The 22618-nt window shown below is 37.6% G+C and overlaps 1 protein-coding gene and 1 pseudogene across 3 annotated transcripts; one reads left to right on the top strand and one right to left on the bottom strand.

Moving 5' to 3' along the window:
• Window positions 1-5479: 5479 nt before the first annotated feature.
• On the bottom strand, window positions 5480-21161 carry CLEC6A (C-type lectin domain containing 6A). 3 transcript variants are annotated; one of them, XM_065923018.1, is made up of 6 exons: window positions 21037-21161; window positions 20025-20117; window positions 16916-17017; window positions 9683-9834; window positions 7139-7254; window positions 5480-5927 (listed from the first exon to the last, which is right to left on the bottom strand). In XM_065923018.1, the coding sequence occupies exons 1-6, from the start codon at window positions 21047-21049 to the stop codon at window positions 5783-5785; spliced, it is 621 nt and encodes a 206-aa protein (XP_065779090.1). In that variant the 5' UTR covers window positions 21050-21161; the 3' UTR covers window positions 5480-5782. The 3 variants fall into 3 exon arrangements, with proteins under 3 accessions (XP_065779090.1, XP_065779110.1, XP_065779100.1); XM_065923038.1 differs by lacking the exon at window positions 16916-17017; XM_065923028.1 differs by lacking the exon at window positions 20025-20117 and having other exon boundaries at window positions 21037-21159.
• On the top strand, window positions 12067-12486 carry LOC136160013 (small ribosomal subunit protein eS25 pseudogene; annotated as a pseudogene).
• Window positions 21162-22618: the final 1457 nt, after the last annotated feature.

Below are 22618 nucleotides of genomic sequence, written 5' to 3'. Positions count from 1 at the left end.
CTAGCTTCACAATTCTTTCACTTTCTTGGGCACTTACTTTATAGAACATTACTCTTGAAATCAACATCAATTCCTAAATCCCCATTCTCGGTTTTACTTCAACTCTCCTATCTGGAACTATTATAAAAAGAAAATACAACCTCACTCCCTCTTTGAAGTTATTCTTCTAGAAACACTAGTATGCACCCTTGTAGTGAGGCATGTGGAATCTCTTAAGTCTGTTTCCCTGAAGCTTTTACCCAGGAAATCTGGATTTATTCAGAGAAGCTAGACCTTAGTCATTTTACTCTGAAAGACTAGGAAACTTTAGATGTGAAATTAATCTCAAAGGAAGTAGTATTGTTAAAAGCTAATCTTTATTCAAGGGGAGAAAAAATTTCTAGAATCTGCATGTGTCATAACAAAAATTACTCAAATTTAGGACTTCCTTTGTGGTCCATTGGCTCAGACTCTGAGCTCCCAGTGTAGAGGGCCTAGATTCAATCCCTGGTCAGAGAATATGAGGCTGCATGCTGCAACTAAAGAGCCACACGATGTAACAAAGATCAAAGATCCCACATGCCACAACTAAGACTCAGCACAGCCAGATAAAGAAGTATTTTTTAAGTTATTCAAATTTCTTTAAAATCCAGATGAAATGTATGCTCTAACTTCCCAGTCCTTTCCTGGTTGTTCAGTCCTCTGTAGGCTCTTGCCTCCTTTTGCCAGAGACCTTGAGTCCAAGTCAATCCAGGCTCAATTTAGACAGGCTGCTTTTTCTCACATTACAGCATTTTCATCATAATGAAGAAAAATAACATAATTCCTATTCTGCAACATTTGTGTATGAATGTACCCATTAAAAAGTTTAACACAGTATTAAATAATTAGATAATTTTTTAAAGAACTTTATATACATGCAAAACTTCTTTGTGGGATATGACATAGTAATTTATAAAAAGATGTGCATAATAAGATATATTGATATATTTGGTCTTCAACCTTCATTCATGACTCACACACCCAAAGTGCTTATAATTTCCTGAGTGATTAGAGCAATAGAAACATCTTTTGTTACACTTGTTTTTTGTCCTTGGTTTCTAATAAAGCTCAGAGCAAAAAACGTAAAAAGGGTATCTTTTATTAATTTTTTTAATGTATATGTGTCATTGAGTCCCTTAACAATTCACCTGAAACTATCACATCATTGTTAATCAGCCATACCCCAATACAAAATAAAAAGTTTACAAAAGAAAATTGAAAAGAAAATTTTAAAACCTTTTCAACCACACCTGAGTTTATGCTAATGAGATAACTTTTGGAATGTCCCTATATAACCTATGGATAGAGGCTGATTAACAAGGGGACCAACCATATATTTAGAGTGCTGAAACTTAGAGCCCCACTCCCCATCCTCCAGGGAAGGGAAAATGATTCGAGGTTGAATTAATCACCAATGACTAATAATCAGTCATTCTATTAATACATGATGAAGCCCCAGAAAACCCCAAAAGGACGGGGTTCAGAGAGCTTCTAGGTCGGTGAAGAAGAATACTTCCATGTGCCAGGACAGTAGGGCATCATCCCAAACTTCATGGCGACAGAAGTTCCTGTGCTCATGAAACTTTCAGGCCTCATTCTATGTATGTCTTCATCTGGCTGCTAATTCCTCTGCTTTAATAGCCTTTGTAATAAGCTAGGAATCTCGAAAGTAAGAGGCTTCCCAGGTAGCTCAGTGGTAAAGAATCCGCCTGCCAATCCAGGAGACACAGGAGACTTGAGTTGCATTCCAGGAAGGCCCTCTGGAGGAAGAAATGACAACCCACTCCAGTATTCTTGTCTAGAGAATCTCATGAGCAGAGAAGTCTGGTGGGCTACATTCCATGGGGTCGCAGAGTCAAATACCACTAAGTAACTAACCACGCATGCACACACTAGTAAGTAAACTGCTTTCCTGAGTTCTGTGAGCTGTGCTAGCAAATTAAACAAACCGACAAATTAAACATTAATACAAAATAGATGGTTTTTTAAAAGATAAAAATTATTGGAAATGACCAAGAAGAATCAGAAATCCTAAGCCTCAAAATCAGAGAAAAGGGAAAATGTGGTAAAAAAAAAAAAAAAATCCTCTTAAATAGACAGGAGTTCTGAGAACTTCATGGGCAAATTTAACCAAATTTCTAAGAAGTATATATATATCTATATGCTACGGTCTGAATGTTTGTGTCCCTCAAAAATTTACGTGTTGAAATCCTAATGCCCAAAGATGGTGGAATTAGGTGGTGGGGCCTTTGGGGAGTGCTTAGGTCATGAGGACAGGGCCATCAAGAATGGGACTCATAAAAAAAAAAAAAAAAGAATGGGACTTGTGCCTTATAAAATAAGTTCAAGAAAACCCCTAGACTTTCCCTTCCATCCTGGGAAGAGACAGGATGAGGGTTGTCACCAACACATGATCATGCTGATGTCTTGATTTGAACTTCCCAGCTCCAGAACTTTGAGAAATACATTTTCTGTTGTTTATAAGCTACCCAGTGTCCAATGTTTTGTTACAGCATTCCAAACATGCAAAGACACTATAATACAGGTAAATTTAATCAAATGGTTCAGAAAATAGAAAAGGAAGAAGAGCATTCTGACTCATTCTACAAAGTAGACACAAACTGATTTCAAACTTGCAGAGTGCACACACATAAAAACTGTGGGTCTTCCCACTTACAGACACAAATGCTTAGAGCAAACTTTACAATGTATTTAAAGAATGCTGTATTCCAACTATGTTAGACCTAGTCTCTCAGCCCTCAGCATCTACTCCTACCTCCTTCATCGTACCTACCATTGCTTCGGAGAATGGAAAGTTATGAATGACATTTTCCAGACTCCCTTTTTATTTTCTTGATGCAAATTTGTAAACACCAATTAAATTCAATAGTGTGTGAGACTTGGGAGTAAAAATGAAGCAGGAGCTAACTTTCTATTGATAATAAAGGTCATAATTGTGAATTTCCGGATACAATTTGGCTAGACTGAGTATTCCTGTGTCCAGCCCCAGACCCTTATGGGTGAAAAGAAAATCGTGATGGGACTTCCCTGGTGGTCCAGTGGTTTAGACTTTGCCTTCCAATGCAGGAGGTGCAGCTTTGGTCCCTGTTCAGGATGCAAAGTTCCCATGGCCAAAAAGTCAAAACATAAAACAAACAATATTATTACAAATTCAATAAAGACTTTAAAAAGAAGAGAAAATCATGATGATGGTGGCATGAAGGCGAAACTCTCTGGATGTTGCAGACCCTGGGATCACTGTTACTGCAGTATGACCTTGACCTCAAGGGCATCATTCAAGAATCACCAACTCAGAGAGATATAGAAGCTAAAAGGGGCCAGGCCCCACCATTGCTCTGGAGAGGCAATGGACATCTCAAATGAGCAAGTGTTGGACAACAAGAGTCAATCCCCATGTACATTATCTTTTATCACAGGTTTCTTCTGTGGAATAGCTGAATTTGTGGTTTTGTTTTTCAGAACTCTGCTTCAGCAAGATATGAAAAAAAGATGAGGTTACGGAAGCTCATCCAATTCCAGATATGATGAAGGGAGAGGGCCACCAGGAAACTACCCCCTGTCCCCAGAAGAATGGGTTGAATTTGTCACTTAGCCACCTGCTTGGCTCTAATCCTCCTTCAGTGGCCAGTGGACGAGGAAGGTGCGTGTCTGCATTAAGAAGCAGACAACTGGACATGCACTTTCATGGTAGAAGAAAACCAGCAAGAAACAGAATGCTGACCATGCTGGACAAGCTAGATGAACATGTGCATATAAACAAGGACTGTTCTGTGTCCTTGCATTTGAATGAGGTTGTGCTGGGAATTCCCTCTGCAGGGATCTGGCAGGACTGACATGCAGTTCTCTAAATGCACATGTTTGTCTCATCTTTTTTGTCATTTATTAAAGTATTAACACACTTTATATTAATTAAAATACTAATTAAATGACATACTATTAATTAATAAAATACTAATTGATACAATATTATTTAAAGTATTAATATACTATATACTAGTAATAATATACTATATACTATAATCTCACCTTTATATAATTAAAAAACAAAATGCTCCAAATGTGAAGAAAAGTAAAATGCTGTGTATTGAGTGCTGCTAGTATCACTGTTTCCAACTTCTGAAATACTGTTCATGGTTTTTTATTGTTGTTATTCTCATTTATAAATATATCACGCTGTATTTACTAAAAAAGAAAGAAAGAAAGAATCTCCAACTCTCATCAATTTAGTCTCTAATCATTTTTCATATTTAAACTTTGGGTGCACAAAAAAAATTAATTATAATTTGAGATTCCTAGTACACTAGCCTCTTGACATTCTTGTTTCCTTTTGTTGTGTTTGATGTTTATTATATGAATATCATTAGCCAATATAAAAGCTAGAACTTTATAACATGTCTATGTGCTCCTGCCAATCCTGCCTCCTGCCTACTATACAAATGTCACCATTATATTGAGCTTTGATGATCAAACCCTGATTTGTTTTCACTTTTACCATATGTGTGCCTAAACAATGCAAGCATACTGATTAAAGTTGGCAGCTCAGAGGTAAAGAACTTGTCTGCCAATGTAAGAGACGTGGGTTTGATCCCTGGGTAAGAAGATCCCCTAGAGAAGGCAATGGCAACTCAATCCAGTATTCTTGCCTGGAAAATCCCCTGGACAGAGGAACCTGGCGAGCAATCCATGGAGTCACACGTCAGACACGAATTTGTGACTAAGCAGGCACACACTGATTAAAGCTATCCCCACAAAACAACTCTTCATTTTAATATCCACATTTCATAGACCCTAGATTTCTCTTAATACAGAATTTGTAGGATGATGTTTATAAATGAAAAATGTAGATATATATAGATATATATAGATATATATATATACACTTCCCAATGTGGTTGTACCAATATAAATTCAAAGCAGTAAAGTGTAAGAGATCTCATTTCTCTACATCTCCAACACTTGATGTTACCTGTTTATTAGTCTTTGCCATTAAAATGGGTATGAAATATTATATTACTATGATCTTGACTTGCAGTTCTCAAGTTATGAGTGAAGCTGAGCATCTCTAAAAATACAGCTTATTAGGTTATGTACTTCCTCTTCCATGAAGTGCTTTTCAATTATTTTTCCCAATTATTGTCTTTCTAATTATTTCATGACAGTTGTTTATAGGTTCTTGGTATTAATACTGTGCTCAAAAACACTATAAAGTGTTTTGATAAGCACAAGTTCATAAAGAATCCGCCTGCCCAAAAAAAAAAAAGAATCTGCCTGCCAGTGCAAAAGATATGGGTTCAATCCTAGATCTGGATGATCCCCTGGAGAAGGAAATGGCAACCCCCTCCTGTATTCTTGCCTGGGAAATCCCATGGATAAAAGAGCCTGGCAGGTTACAGTCCACAGGGTCGCAAAAGAGCCAGACACAATTTAGCAACTAAACAACAAAACCTTTTAATAGACAAAATAGTACAATATCTGGAACAAGGAATGTTGAAAAGAGGTATGAAAAAAAGAGAAGAAAAGAATGAATAACAAACTAAACCAAAAATAATAATAATAATAATAAAGGAAAGCTCATCTAAGATTAGTGGAAAAGAGGTTAATAGAAGAGGACGAACTGAAGAGAGAAAGGCATCGAATATCCCCATGACCTGATAGGACAAGGATTATCGTAAATTACAAAAGGAAATTACATTTTTACAATGGGTCTAAATTTTAAAGATGTTAGTGAATAAAGTTCCACTCATAGGTAAATCTTCTTCATCTCACATATTGATTTCCTTTTAGAATCACAGAAAACATCGTTCCAGCCCCATCCTCTCTCATCCCAGAAAACAACTGAAGCACATTCCTCTGCAGAAAAGTTGGGTTCATTTTGGTGCCAAAATCTAAGGAGAAACAAAGGGTAAAAACACTTCAGTGAATGCTGAGTAGTTGATTAGAAAGTACGTAGGGTCAGGGTTGAAAAAAATGGGGTTCAGGATGAAAAAACACCCCAATGATGACTCCTTTTTTTCATATAGCCATCCTCAAAAACATCATATGCAGGTGACTTCCCTGATGATTCAGGGGTTAAAATTTTGCCTCCCAATGTAGAGGGCACAGGTTCTATCCCTGATCAGGGAGCTAAGATCCCATATGCCTTGAGACCAAAAATCCAAAGCATAAGCAGTATTGTAACAAATTCAATAAAGACTTTAAAAATGGTCCACATCGAAAAAAAAGTCTTAAAACCACATGTGCAGACACATACTATCACTCTTGCTAATCTAAAATTCTTCTGGAAAATAAGCTTTTATGAAACAAGGCAAGATTTAATGTTTTAATATCTGATCTTCACTTCCTCTCCTATACAGAGCACTTATCCTGACCTCTCTCACTTATGCACTCTTATCACATTCCTAAATCTCTCTGCTCTCATGGAGCTACACAAAGTGAGTATCAGAATGCTTGAGTGTGGGATACAATCTGTGTTAGGGTGGGATGGAAGGGACAGGACATTATTTTTGAAATTAAAAGACCTGGTACTGCTGCTGACTCATTTGACTTTAAGGAATTAATTAAATTCTTCATCTACAAAGATAGGAATCACCGTAAGTTCCCCAAATAGCTCATAATGTTCTGTAATAATCAAATGTAATAATGTATAATTAAATTCAGGGTTTTTTAAAGCCACAAATAGTATTATTATATAATTATCCTATTAGAATTTCAACATAATACTGCTTCAGACATTTAAATCTTATTAATTGGAGAAATACTTAATTGAATTGTTTAGGAGCAGCAAAAGTAACAGTTAAGAGCATTATCTTTGGACTTAAAAAAACATAGAGTTGAGACTACTTTCTCATCTTACTAATTTATTGAAGTTGGGCGATTTATTCTATTTCTTATCAGTAAAATGAGTTCTGAAAAAGAAGTTTTTATGAAATTTAGGTAAGATAATGCATGCACTTAGTAAGAACTTAATGATTGCTAGACTCTTGATTTCATAATTATAGCCATTAGTATTAGCACTAATAGTTGCTGCTAACAAAATTTCTCTAATTTTTTTGCATAAACAAGGCACTAGGGTTCATTAATCTGAGTCTGCACTCACCTGACATTTTCTTTGTAAGGTGTCTGATCAATCCATTGCCAGTCGCCATTCCCTTGTGGGTCTGAGAGTCCCAGAAAATAAGAAAATGTTTTATTCAGTTGCTGGATAATGAAATCCTATGAGAAGAAAAAGAGTCACAGACTGAAATTTCCAGGTTGGATCAAGTAAGGGTTATCTTTAACTCTGGAGAAAAGAAAATGCAGGTATGAGGAACAGTGTCATAACAGCACACTGGACAAGAGTGATGGCTAAAAACATTAACATTATCCCAGAGGGAAGAAAGCTCTGTTCTATGAATTCCCATCTCAGACAATTTATTCTTTTCTTCACCAAGAGACAATTCTTTTTCAATGTGCAGATCAGTTTCTGTGCTTTTAAATGTTTAATAAATTTTACAAATGTCTATGTATCATCTTGTTTATCATTGTTTATCAGTAAAATTACATTTGGGTCATCAAAATTCAAATTCGTTTTGTCTACTTTCCTAAGCAGTACTTCTCTAAGAAGTAGGTTTCAATACTTGCAAAAGTTAAACATAAAGGAGTTCTAACTAAATTTTAACTGCAGTATGTGATTAATTTCTGAAACTATTATTAGTTTTGACCAAGAGGAGCCAAGATGGAGAGTAGAAAGACCCCGAGTTCCCTCCTTTCACAGCACACCAGGATTACAACTATTTATAGAGCAATTGGTAATGAGAATGACCTGCAGGCTAGTTGAAAGATCTACAACTTAACCACAAAGTGACTGGTAGATGGGTCAGAGACACAGAGGAGTCAAGATCCACATACCCAGATAGGTAACCCACAGAGGAGATGATAATTAAAATTACAGAGATTATCTACAAGAAACAATAGACCATAGAGTAGCTAACTGGATAAAAAAACAAACTCCAGTGAGACTCACTTTAGTCTTAAAGGACACACACAGACTGAAAGTGAGCAAATGGAAAAAGATATTCCACACAAATGAAGCCAAAACAGAGTAGGGATAGCAAAAAATGAATTTGGACCCTTACCTTACACTTCATTAAAAAAAAATTCAAAATGGAAGAAAGACCTAAATATAAGACCCATAACTATAAAAATTGTGAAAGAAAACACAAGGGAAATGTTCTATGACACTGGATTTGGCAATTTTTTAGCTATGACACCAAAACCATAGGCAACAAAGAAAAAATAAGCTAACTTAACTACATCAAACTCTAAAACTTCTGAGCATCAAAGGAAATAATCAACAGAGTGCAAAGGCAACCTGTGAAATGGGAGAAAATATTTGAAAATCATATATCTGATAAGGAATTGACATCTAGAATATATAAAACTCCTATAGCTCAACAAAAAAACACACAAATATCTCGATTTTTAGAATAGGGAGAGTACTTGAATACATATTTCTCCAAAGAAGGCATGCAAATGATCAACAAATATATGAAAAGATGTTTGCTACTGCTAATCATTAAAGAAAAGGAAATCAAGTCACAATAAAATATAATTTCACAGCCATTAGGATGGCCACTACTGGAATAAAAACAAAGAAAATAATGTGTTGTCAATAAAATGGAGAAATTGGAACCTTTATGTACTCTTTGTGGGACTATAAAATAGTGTAGCCACTGTGTAAAACAATATAGTGGTTCCTCTAAAAATTCAAATTAGGATTACTATATGATCCATCAATCCCACGTCTGAATGTATATGCAGAATAATTGAAAGCAAAATTTCAAAGATCATCTGTGGTTATTTGCAGCATTGTTCAGGAGAGCCAGGTGATGGAGCATCCCAAACGTCCACAAACATGCAAATGGATAAGTGATATATGTTTTATACATAGAGTGGAATATTATTCAGACTTACAAAGGAGGAAAATCCTATCACAAGCTACAAAATGGATAAATTTTGAAGATATTATACTAAGTGAAATAAGGCAGTCACAAAAATACAAAATACTATATGATGCCACTTGTATGAGATATCTATAAGTATTAATAGTCAAACTCATAAATACAGAAATTAAAAGGGTGGTTTTCAGGGACTGGAGGGAGGGCAAAATGGGTTGTCACTCTCCATTGGGTATAGAGTTCAGTTTGGCAAGATGAAAAAGTTGTTAGATCTTGTTATTGAATTAGTCAAAAAGTTCATTTGGGTTTTTCCATAAGACATTAGCTCCAATACTTTGGCCACCTGATTGGAAGAGCTGACTCTTCTAAGAAAGGACTCTGATGCTGGAAAAGATTGAAGGCTGGAGAAGGGAATGACAGAGGATGAGATGGTTGGAAGGCATCACTGGCTCAATGGACATGAGCTTGAGCAAACTCCAGGAGATGGTGAAAGACAGGGAAGCCTGGCATGCTGTAGTCCATGGGGTCACAAAAAGTGAGACATGACTGAGCCACTAAACAACAATAAGACATTACAAATACAATAATGTGAATATAGTTAGCACTACTAAACTGTACACTGAAAAAGAGTTAAGGTGGTAAGTTTTGTTATTCTCCTTCCTCATTTTTTTTATTTTAATGAAAAATAAAGAAAACCAAAGTACCTGCTCTGCTTCTGTGTTGATCACCACCAAGTGAGCTCCCATCCCAATGCAGTTCTGCTCACTCTTAGCCCAGAAATCCTCTTTAGAAGAAATAAAGTAGCAGCTGGAACCGAACGGCTTCCATGTACCTGGGCAACATCCCCAAATCTTTTCTGCATTGCATGAAAGGAAAGGGTGAGTTTAAGATGAGACTAATAAGCTTAAAGGGGCACGTTCTATACATATAAAATTCTGAGGATCTATAATCATTTTTCAAAGATAGGTTTCTTAATTCATGTATTTTCTTTCAGTTCCCTTTATTATATAATTTGACACCATAGAATTGCTTATAAATAAACATTCTTCAACATTAAGCCCTCAATATTTACTAAGGTTCGCCTGTAAAATTTTTCTGGACTTTTTTTTGCCAAAAAAAGTCACTATCAATATTTTTTTCCTATTCTTCATATTCTTTATACATTAGAAGCACCAAATTCTTTCGGAGTTTCAAATGATCAACATAAGTGAGTCTGGAATTCCAGTTCTGCTTAACAATCTTGGGCAAGCCACAGAGCCTCAAATTTTTAAACATTTTAATAATGATAATTATTCTCAGGATGATTGTGGGAATTATAACTATTTATCATTAGAATTCTGTCTCTACCATTTATTATATATGTCCTTGAGCAAATTCCATAACCTCCTTGCACCTCATTTTTTTTTGCACCTCATTTTTTAATCCTTAAAATGGAAATAACAATACCAAACTCAAGGTGAGAGTTAATCTTGTAATATATACAAAGCACTTTAAAGAATGCTTAAGATGTAAAAATTGCTCATAAATATTACCTAGTACTAATTTTTACACAGTATCAAACACTTAAGAGTATTAACAAATAGTTGTCCCCTTTCTCCTTCAAAGCACCAGTTTGTCACTCTCCTTAGATTAAAATATCTGCAACTAACTGTAAAAATATCCACTGATGTCTTTTATATGTGTGTATATATATGTGTGTGTGTATATATATATAATTTTAGCACATGTATATGTATATATAAATAATATAACTGTTGGGTTTTGAACTTTCATAAAGGTATTATATGTAGTCTTCTTGGGCTTAATTTCTCATTGCATAATGCTAAAATTCATTCATATTGTTATATGTAGTTCTATTCTATTTGTGTTTTTTTAATTATGGTCAAATTATCACATATTAAGTAATGAGAAAACATTTAAAGGCTTATTATTCATTTTATAATATTATAAAATGAGTAAAATAGACTAAGGAGTATCATTTTAATATTGGCCCCCTTTAGAACTCTATCTTAATTATATAGTCTGATCACTATTAAAAATTGGCTTTTCATAAGACTTCTCAAAATGTGCCTTAACAGATTATTTTAATTTTAAAACTCTAATTTGACTGACTGTTTTGATAGTAGGGATTGGCCTTGCCAATTAATTATACATTGTAAACATTTTTCACATGTTAAATACAAATCTCCAGTTCCAAGGTTGACAAAAATACTGAAAAATATGATGAGCAGAAAAATTTGTCAAAAAGGCATATTGATTTTAATATATTTCATTTTCCTAACTGTTCTGAGAATAATGGACTCATTAAAATGATTTGCAAGTATTGAAAAACAGATGTAATTAATAGTCATTTGCTAAGACTTCTTAAACATTTTTGGTGTACTTTCCAGAAATTGAGAAAGCAAATGACTACTGGCTGAAAAATAGCAAGACTTTGCAAATTATTCCATTTATTCTTAATATCCAACAGCATTGAAAAATAACCTAATCAAATTCTCAGCAGACCATCACAAATAATTTTTGGAACTAGAACACTGTATGAATTCTAGAAAATAACTCTGAAAATTTTCAAAAAATTGACTGACATCCTAACAAAGCACATTCTATGCCTATCTACTTATGTAGGTAAGTAAGGCTTATCTAAAGTTTGTGTTGCTAAAGTGAAAAACAGGAATAGAACTGACCTTGAATTCTCTCTCATTCTAGTAATAATGTTAACCAAGTAGATACAGTCTGATTGCATTTTTCAAGTCCCATTCATCTAACGAAGAGATGGACTTCCAATAGGATTTTGCTTTATTAGTAGTAACTTATCAATATTTAAAGTACATTTGTGATGTTTTGAACACAAGAAATTCATTACACTTAAAGCCCAGTGTTCCACAGAATATAAATATATTAATAAAACTGAAGCATAACTGCTAGAAGCAGTCAAAATGTTTGGACCTATACATGGATCACCATGAATATGACAACTAAATATGCAGACTGATACCACAAACAATTGCCATTGGTGATGTGATATTCTAAAATAATAATGTTGAGCTTTTTTTTGTCCGACATCTTAGCGAGGCAGCAGTGGTCGCAGTTGCTCTCCGGCCTTCCCTATGGCGCCCAAGGACGACAAGAAGAAAGATACCGGAAAGTCAGCCAAGAAAGACAAAGATCCAGTGAACAAATCTGGGGACAAGGCCAAAAAGAAGAAGTGGTCCAAAGGCAAAGTTCGGGACAAGCTCAATAACCTAGTCTTGTTTAACAAAGCAACATATGACAAACTCTGTAAAGAAGTTTCCAACTATAAGCTTATAGCTCCAGCTGTCGAGGCTGAAGATTCATGGTTCCCTGACCAGAGCAGCCCTTCAGGAACTCCTTAGTAAAGGACTTATTAAACTGGTTTCAAAGCACAGAGCTCAAGTAATTTACACCAGAAACACCAAGGGTGGAGATGCCCCAGCTGCTGGTGAAGATGCATAAACAGGTCCCACCAGCTGTACATTTTGAAAAATAAAACTTTATTAAATCAAAAAATAATAATAGTAATGTTGAATAAACTTCTGAACAAAAGAAAAAATAAAAATATTAATGTATACTTATCTATGTATTTTGGCAAATAGGGGAAGTGTGATGTAAATATTAGTCCAAGGGGGAAAAAGAATCATGTAAAACATCTAACCGTTAAATAATATATGTTATTTTTTTCCTTAATGTGGACCTTTTTAAAAGTTTTTACTGATTTTTTTGCAATATTGCTCTTGTTTTATGTTTTTTGCTTCTGTTTTGTGTTTTGACTCCCAATCAGACCTGCACCACCTGCATTGGAAGATGGGGTCTTAACCACTGGACCACCAGGGAAGTCTTGGTTACTCTCTTTTTTTCAATGCATGATGAGAGTTGAGGTAACACTTTGTAATGCCAGTAAGATGCTAGTAGATACATTTTTAAAAGACGTAGCAGGTTTTTTAAACGTTAATACTAACAATGCTCCAGAAATTGAAGCCTTTGCTTCTATGTGTGCTCAGTTGCTAAATTGTGTTCGACTTTGCGACACCAAGGACTGTAGCCCACCAGGCTCCTCTGTCCATGGGATTATCCAGGCGAGAATACTGGAGTGGGTCACCATTTTTTGCTTCTATAACATTATGCAAAAATATAGACATCAAATTAAGTTATGTAATGGAGAACATAATCTCTTTTTTTAACATTTACAAATTTATTTTTTATTTTAAAAAACCTTTTTGCTCAACATATTACAGACAGAAAACTGTATAAAACTGATATATACATTAACAGATTATTGAAAGTTGAACATCCTTATAACTCCCACTTAGGTCAAGATATGGAATTTTACCAGCTACCCCAGATGGCGTATATGTGCCCCATCTTAATCACAAGACCCTTTCTACCCCTCTAGATATAATAACTGCTTTTCAAAATCCTTTTAGGGGCTTGGCAAGCAGAACAGTTTAAATGTGACAAGTCAGGTTTCCCTGGTGGTCGAGTCATTAGGACTGCCTTGCAATGCAAAGGACACCAGTCTGATCCCTTGTCCAGGAAGATTGCACATGCTGAGGAGCCACTAAGTCTATGTGCCACAACTACTGACCCTGTGTGCTGCAACTATTAATGCTGAAGCCTGCACACCAAGAGACTGCTCTGAACAGCAAAAGAAGCCACAGCAGTGAGGAACCCATGCACTGCAACTAGAGAAAGCCCGCATGCAGCAACGAAGACCCACCACAGTCGAATAATAAAATAAATAAATCTTTTTAAAAAAAGAAAAGGAGAAAGAGGATAGGCCTAGGCAGAGCACAGGTCCACTGAAAAAACTCTGACTTTACCCATGCCTCTGAATATCTCAACACCAGGACTGGGTGGGGGGAAAAAATGGGAAAGATACAATGTGGGTTTCAATTAGGCTTTAACTTCAATCAAATGGGAATTTTGTGTTTGAACTTTCATTTTTCCTTTTCATTGTCATAATAATTTGAAAAGTTGTTGTTTAAAAATTGGGCATTTTTATTTGATGATATGGTATTACGCAATATAATTTCATCCTATAAGCTTATCTGTAACTTAAATCGGTTGTGTTGAACACCCTGAGTGGCCATAACATTAAGTTGGATAGATTTAGAGAGTGAATTTGCAGTCTCTTATGTCAGATGAATGTGGAGTTAATTTAATTAATATCCATCTGTTTTGTTCAATTCAGAGTATTCTGAAGGCAAAGGCTTCCAGAAAAGTATTCTTTAAATTTTCAGTAGTTATTGTTGAAGTGTCTCCCGAAGTCAGGAGAAAGACAATCCTGATAGACTTATGTTTTCCTCCCCAGAAGGGCCAGCTCTACAGCTGTTTGACAAAAAAAAAAAAAAAAAAAAAAAAAAAAAAACTCCAATGTGACAACAAAACCATAGGTCAGGGAGAGTAAGGAAAATTACTCCTCAATACCCCATGCACTACATTCTTGGCAAATACCAAAAAAATGGGGGAATTTTCAACATCTCATAGAAATACAAACAAACCTCTGCCCTCTCGTTACCATTCATAAGTTTCTTCATAAAAGCAGAGGAGGAAATATTTAGTTCCTGAAATAGCAGGAGTCTAATGTCTATTTGGGTTTCATTACTTGGAAGGAGTCAAGTCATAATGACCACTGCAAACATGCACTTTGCCTTTCTTGGGCTTTTGTGAGTCAGACCAGTGTTGATTCTGAACTGAACTCAACCAATTCTCTCTGTGGCTCAGATGGTAAAGATTTTCAGCTGGTAAAGAATCCGCCTGCAATGTGATTGGGAGACCTGGGTTTGATCCCTGGGTTGGGGATCCCCTGGAGAAAGGAATGGCTACCCACTCCAGTATTCTTGCCTGGAGAATCCCATGGACAGAGAAGCCTGGTGGGCTACAGTACACAACTGAGCAATTAACACTTTCACTTTACTTTGGATTCTCCATATGCTAAGTTATGAGGGTTATTGTTTAGAGTAGGGGCAATCTCATTGAGACAGAAAGACAGCAATACAGCCATTTTGAAAGGACTGGGGAACAGCCTTGCACAAACCAGCCTTTGGAAGCTAAATAGGAGCTTGAGTCCCAGAGACACGGGTGAAAAAAAGCAGCAAAACAAAAACACACTTGCAGGAATAAACGATTGACTTTATCTCTGCTACACTAACGAGTATACCTAGTTGCCACAAGAAGCTCAACTAAGTATTTTAACCTTATCTGTTTCTGTCCTTTCTTGCAGAAAATCTTCCTGTATTCCCTTTCCCTCACACAAGCTCTCTCTGTTCCTGACAGCCACCATGGACCCATCTGCCACTGATTTTAAAAGCCTGATGGACTTTCCTGGTGGGCCAGTGGTTAAGAATTCTCCTTCCAATGCAGGGGACTTGGGTTTAACCCCTCATTAGGAAACTAAGATCCCACTTGTGCTGTGCTTAGCCACTCAGTCGTGTCTAACTCTTGCGACCCCGTGGACTGTAGACCCCACACTCCTCTGTCCTTGGGATTTTTCAGGCAAGAATATTCGAGTGGGTTGCCATTTCCTCCTCCAGGGGATCTTTCCCACTCAGGGATCGAATCCGTGTTTCCAGTGTCTCCTGCATTACAGGCAGATTCTTGGTAACTATGTGCTGCCGAAATCACAGAGCCTGTTCTGCTTAGAGCCTGTGTGCCTCAATGAATACTCGGCACAGCCAAAATGCTAAAATATTTTTTTAATGTTTGACAACTGTTGGAAATTATCAGTGATCATGGGACAAACCCTCCTTATTGTTATAAAAACAACTCACCCCCTACTACTTGGAGAGCTGGCATTTTTCTCCCTGCCTTCTCTCTTGTGTACAAGCTGTCTACTTTAACAAAAAGCTTTGCCTGCCTAAGACTCTTGTGGAATCAATATTCATTTCTACGGTATCACTGTCCAAGGATCTGGAAAGAATGTGGTAACGCCATCCTGAGCCATGTTCTGAGCTCCAAGTTGACTGTAATAAAACTGATTCTTGGAATGGATACGGGCATTATTTTTATTTATCTATTTTTGGCTGTGCTGGGTCTTTTTTGCTGTGTGTGGGCTTCTCTCTAGTTGTAACGAGAGGAGGCTACTCTCCAGTTGCAGTGCATATGCTTCTCATTGCGGTGGCGTCTCTTGTTGTCAAGCACAGGCTCTAGGGCACACAAGCTTCAGTAGTTGTGGCACATGGGCTCAGTAGTTGCCACTCCTAGGCTCTAGAGCACAGGCTCAATAGTTGTAGTGCAGGAGCTTAGTTGCTTCACAGCATGTGAGATCTTCCCAGATCAGGAATCAAACCCACATGTACTGCTTGGCAGGTGGACTTTTTACCACTGAGCCAGCAGGGGAACCTCAATATGGGCATTATTAATTGGGCATTTTAGATATCAAAAAGATTTTATCCATTTGGTAGAGGGTGACGGTAATGTGAAACAAGAACCGTTAGGAATAATTTCTAGAGTGGGCTTCAGCAAATTACGAGGGTATGTTGGTAGCACGTATTGAGGTCAACCAGGCTGGAGGAGGCATTTTTTGAAGGCAAGTCTAGAACCTGATATGAACAATGAAGTTTAGAGATACATTAAATATATTCATGCAGCAACTTTGTATGCTGTACTGTGCCTAGTCGCTCAGTCATGGCCAACTCTTTGCAACCCCATGGACTGTAGCCCACCAGAAGCCTCTGTCCATGGGGATTCTCCAGGCAAGAATACTGGAGTGGGTTGCCATGCTCTCTTCCAGGGGATCTTTCCCAACCCAGGGATCGAACCCAGGTCTCCCACATTTCACCAGATTCTTTACCATCTGAGCAACCAGGGAAGCCCGCAGCAAATTTACCTTTTTTTAATTAGAATAAACCAATATTGAATTCAACCCTTACCTGTCTCTGAGAAAAGGGGAAGTCTAGTTAAACATTGCAACACCTTACCTGTCACCCTTGTCCCTTCACTGAAGCAGGTTAGACTTGAATGGTGTGTGTGCAGTTCAGACAGCTTTTTGCCAGTGTTGCCATATGTAAAATAATAAGTCACTGTAAAAGGAGAAGAAGGATTAGTATCCTTCCATTCTTTCACTATTGAGCCTTATGCTCTAAATCTGTGCCTCGCTGGCGTACCTGCAACTGCCACCACTCTCTTCTTTCTAAGCCAGCGCAATAAAGACTATGCTGATTGTGTATGGAATCTAGGGGAAATGTACTGATGAACCTATTTGCAGAGCAGGAATAGAGACCTGGACATAGAGAACGACTTGTGGACACAGGGTGAGAAGGGGAGGGTGGGACGAATTGAGAGAGTAGCATTGACTTAGCTACACTACCTTGTGTAAAATGGATAGCTAGTGAGAAGCTGCCGTGGAGCACAGGGAGCTCAGCTGGGTGATGACCTAGCTCTGTGATGACCTAGAGGGATGGGATGGGCGCGTGGAAGAGAAGCACAAGAGGGAGAGGATATATGCAGATGCATGGCTGATTCACACTGTTGCACATCAGAAACTAATGCAATTATGTGTTGTGTGTTAGTCACTCAGTCGTGTCTGACTCTGCGACCCCAGGGACTGTACCCCACCAGGCTCCTCTGTCCATGGAATTCTCCAGACAAGAATACTGGAGTGGGTTGCCATTTATACTCCAATTTTTTTTTAATTGTCTACTGCTTGCTTGTATGCATTTTCATGTTTGTGTTTATGCCGACACATTTATTTTTGACTCTTTCCCCCATTAAAATTTAAGCTCTATGTTCTAGGGCAGAGATTCTGTTTTCTTTCTTTTTTTTCATTAATTTTTATAAGAGTGTGGTTGCTTTACAATATTGTATTAGTTTCTACTGCCCAGCAAAGTGAACGAGCCATACATCTACACATATCCTCTCCCTTTTGGACTTACTTCCCATTCAAGTCACCCCGAGCATTAAACAGGGTTCCCTGTGCTATTATACAGTATGTTCTCATTAGTTGAGATTCTGTTTTCTATACCAGTTAATCACCTAGAGCTGTGACGATCATAATAATCAATAGACACTGTTCATTCACTGGCTATCTGCTTCTCTTTAAATTTTTTTAACTTTTTATTTTGCATTGGTGCATAGCCAATTAACAATGTTGTGATAGTTTCATGTGGACAGTAAAGGGACTCAGCCATACATATACATGTATCCATTCTCCCCCAAACTCCCCTCCCATCAAGGTTGCCACATAACATTGAGCAATACAGTAGGTTCCTTATTGGTTATTCATTCTAAATATAGCAGTATGAACACGTCCATCCATAACTCCCTAACTATCTCTTTCCTCCATACTTTCCCCACCCCTTGACCCAGCAACTATAAATTCATTCTCTAAGTCTGTGAATCTTTTTCTGTTTTGCAAGTATGTTCATTTGTATCAATTTTTTTTAAGATCCCACATATAAGGGATGTCATATGATATTTCTCCTTTTCTGTCTGATTTACTTCACTCAGTATGACAATATCTAGGTCTATCCATGTTCCTGAAAGTGGCATTATTTCATTTTTTAATGGCTGAGTAATTTTCCATTGTATATACGTACCACATCTTTTTTATCCTTTCACCTGTTGATGGACATCTAGGTTGTTCCATGTCTTAGCTATTGTAAACAATGCTGCAATGAACATTTGGGTACATATATCCTTTGAATCATGTTTTGCTCCAGGTATATGCCCAGGAGTGGGGTTGCAGGGCCTTATGGTAGCTCTCCTTAATGTTAATAATCCTGAAGTGAGTTTGCAGTTTATTCCAGTATTTTTAAAAATTTCTGACAGCTGGTAGCTACACTTAAACATAGAGGATGAATAACAACCAAGGGGAGCCTTTAAACTTTTAGAAACATTTTAAATGTCTCAAATGAATATAAACTTTTATGTTCAGGGTGTGCACATTGAGTAAGACCTGTTCTCGCTCAGGTCCTGACTTGATTCTTCACTCATATCCTTCTCGTCCTTCTGTTATTGAAACCCTGGACTGTCAAACATTATTACATGTCTCTTAGCCTGTCTCGGAGTTCTGAATACCTGCTTCCTTTTGATTACTGAAATAGCTACCCTTAAACCCCTTTCTCTCTTCCACTTGACTCTGTAAAGTAAAGCAAATTCTAATCCTGGTGATAATTCTTTGTGCTTTAATGAAGACTATAAGATTGATTTTCAAGTCAGAAGGAGCTTCAAATATGGCCCATTTGACATAGGAAGTCAGTTTCACCCCCTCAGATTATTCAATAACTATTTTTAACCACCTTGTCAGTGAATAGAGAACTAAATTGTGGGTTAGAGAGCAAAAAGGCCTTTGAGACTTCTCACAAAATGAACCTCACCTATTTAACTGGAGGCAAAGGGAACAGGAAAGAAATACTTTATTCTCTTCTAGTTCCAATATTCCACTTGAAAACCTTTTCCTTTCCTAGTGGGAAAGACTCCCACATGAAAACCAAATACTCTAATCTAAAGTATTACGATCATAAAGGCAGTTATGGCCGTCCTCTCACTAAAGGGCTTTATGACATGTGATCACCATGAACCCAGGAGTGAAGATGGGGTCCTCGAGGATGGCAACAAAAAACATACAATCTAGGTGAGGTCATGATTGGGTAAATGCTAGTAAAACCAGGCAAAATAAATCTGGAAAAAGAACCAGTTATCAAAATATGGAGGAAGCAGAGAAAAGGGAGGAGGAGGGGAGAGGGAAATGAAAAAATGGATGGCATTCCAAGTAAGAGCTAACATATTAATGGGTAAAAGAGAACATATTCTAGGGAAGGGGTCCCCAACCTCTGGGATCTAATGCCTGATGATCTGAGGTGGAGCTGATGTAATAATAATAATAACAGAAAGAAGGTGCACAGTAAGTGTACTGTGCTTGAATCATCCTGAAGCCATTCCCCACCCTAACCCCTAGTTTATGGGGAAGTTGTCTTCCACAAAGTGGGTGCCTGGTGCCAGAAAGGTTGAGGATCACTGCCTAGAGGGTCTACATAGAACTTGATGGGGAAGGGATCAAGGGACATAGCCCCTCAGTGATGAACTTACCCACACAGCTCACAATGAAACATGCACTGAGGAGGACTAAGCAAAGTACCACGATACACCAGAGCCTCACATGGAAGCAGGATTCTGCTTTCCCTGTCAAGTCAGCAAGACAGATGTAGTTACCAGGGGTTCCAGGAAGCAAGAGACCCTAAGAAGCTTAGAGCAATGAAGACACCAGATGAAGAATCCCAGAGTAATTAAGACTTAAATTAGAAGAGAACTTAGGGGATTTCCCTGGCGATTCAGTGGTTAAGAATCTGCCTTGCAATGCAGGAGACACAGTTTCCATCCCTGGTCGCAGAGATAAGATCCCACATGCTGTGGGGCAACTGAACCCACATGCCTCAACCAAGACCTAACACAGCCAAAAAAGTAAATAAGTATCTTTTTAAAAATAGAGAGAGAGCTTAGAAACGCCCTCAAGATTAAATAACCAGGTAGTGGCTCTCGAAAGTGAAGCTAGTGGTAAAGAACTCGCCTGCCAACTCAGGAGATATAGGAGATATGGGTTCAATCCTTGGGTCATAAAGATCCCCTGGAGAAGGAAATGGCAACCCACTTGAGTATTCTTGCCTGGAAAACTCCATGGACAGAGGAGTCTGGTGGCTACAGTCCATGGGGTCACAAAGAGTTGGGCATGACTGAAGTGACTTAGCAGCAGCTCTCAGGCCTTAAACAATCCAGGCAAAACTCATTCTCAGCCAAAGGTAATTTCCATTTCCTTCTTCTTTCTTCTTAATATTATAATCATCTGTTGATTTCCCCATCTTTCTAAAAATATCACTTCTGTCTCTTACTTCTCATAAACCTCTGTGGTGTATTGTTTCTTACACTTTCAGGTGAGTCTGGTCTCTGAGGAATTATTCTCTCTTTCCGTCTCCCATGACTCCACAATGTGTTCCAATCTCTTTCCCATCCATTTGTCTGTTGTCTACCTCTTCTCTCCAGATGACTCATCATTTCATCACACACTTATACCTTCCTTTCTTGAATGGAGAAAAAGAATACTTACCTTCCCGCACCATTCTGTGGACTCCCTGTGTTCAGGAGGTCCAAGAGCCTCTTTCTCTCTCTCTATCTGAAGATGTTACCCAGAGCTCTGGCTTCATTCAAAGAAGTCAGAGCTCAGAGATGAACTGCTGAATACTCTGATGTGACTAAGAGACATCCAATATAAAGGGCACCTTGAAAGAAGAAGTTGCGGTTTGGACTATAGATTCCAGTGATTTTTAAATAGTGGGTAAAATGAAAGAGAAACTGAGAAACCTAGCCTAAACTGTTCATGAGAACTTCAACAAGAATACTCACATCATTTGTTCACTTTCTGACAGAAAGTCTCTCTCTCTGATTCCCACCCAGAACAGAGTAGGAATCTTTAAAAAAAAAAAAAAAAAAAAAATATATATATATATATATATATTTGTAAGATGTAATTAATTCAGTGGTCCTTAGCCAATTGGGGCGGGGGGAGGCTTTCCTGGTGGCCAAGTGCTAAAGAATCTGCCTGCTAATGCAGAAGACTTAGGTATAATCCCTGGGTAAGGCAGATTCCTTGAAAAGGAAATGGCAACCCACTCCAGTATTCTTGCCTGGGAACATGGGCAGAGGAACCTGGTAGGCTATAGTTCATGGGGTCACAAAAGAGTCTGACGTCATTTAGCAACTAAACAACAAGCCAATTTTTACATTGAGTTTTATGTAAGACTTAACCCATGTGTTTAATAGTGTCCTAGGAAGTGAGCAAAAGTCTGATTGAATAGATATGACTTAGATAATAAGGTTTAATATATAATAAATTATATAAAGAACCATGGACATTGTTTAGGAATATAATTGCAAAGTGGAAGAGACTGGAATCTATCTGTAAAAGTGATAAAACATTCTTATTACATCAAGACCAAGACTGAAGAACATTTATTAATATATTACAATCTCCTTGATTAAGTAAGGAGGAACTTGAAGTGGTATAACATCAAGGGTGAGCTTTATTAATTTCTTGTTATTACTCAAGGGCTTAGGGATCCTTCCTTAGATAAAGTTTCCAGAATGTAGACTTTTCTGCTAATATAACATACATCTCCACAATCTCAGTTGAGCAACCACAAATACTAGAAACAAAAATCAAAACTACCATGGATGTATGAATATTGAACTCAGCAGGACTTGTTTGTTTTTCTGGTTGTGCCATGCAGCATGTGGGATCTTTACTCCCCGACCAGGAGTCAAAGCTCAGAGTTTTAACCACTGGACCACCAGAGAAGTCCCAACACAGCAGGACTTTTTAAGTGATAGGATGCTGCTACTGCTACTGCTGCTAAGTCACTTCAGTCATGTCTTACTCTGTGCGACCCCATAAATGGCAGCCCACCAGCCACCCCCACCCCCCTGCCCATCCCTGGGATAGTTATCAATAATAATGAAAATAGACATTGAGACTAGGATTAAAAACCCACAAAAGTCTCCCCCCATATTGGTTTGGGATATAACAAGTCATAATAGGAGAAGAAGAAGTGATTATAAAACATCACCATCTGTTTCCAGTTCCCCTCAGAGATGAAGAAACATAAACCCAAGGATGAAGTCACTTCATGGTC

Source organism: Muntiacus reevesi, chromosome 1 (genome assembly GCF_963930625.1).
Source record: "Muntiacus reevesi chromosome 1, mMunRee1.1, whole genome shotgun sequence".
Lineage (NCBI taxonomy): Eukaryota > Metazoa > Chordata > Mammalia > Artiodactyla > Cervidae > Muntiacus > Muntiacus reevesi.
This window is presented reverse-complemented; position numbering and strand designations above follow the sequence as displayed.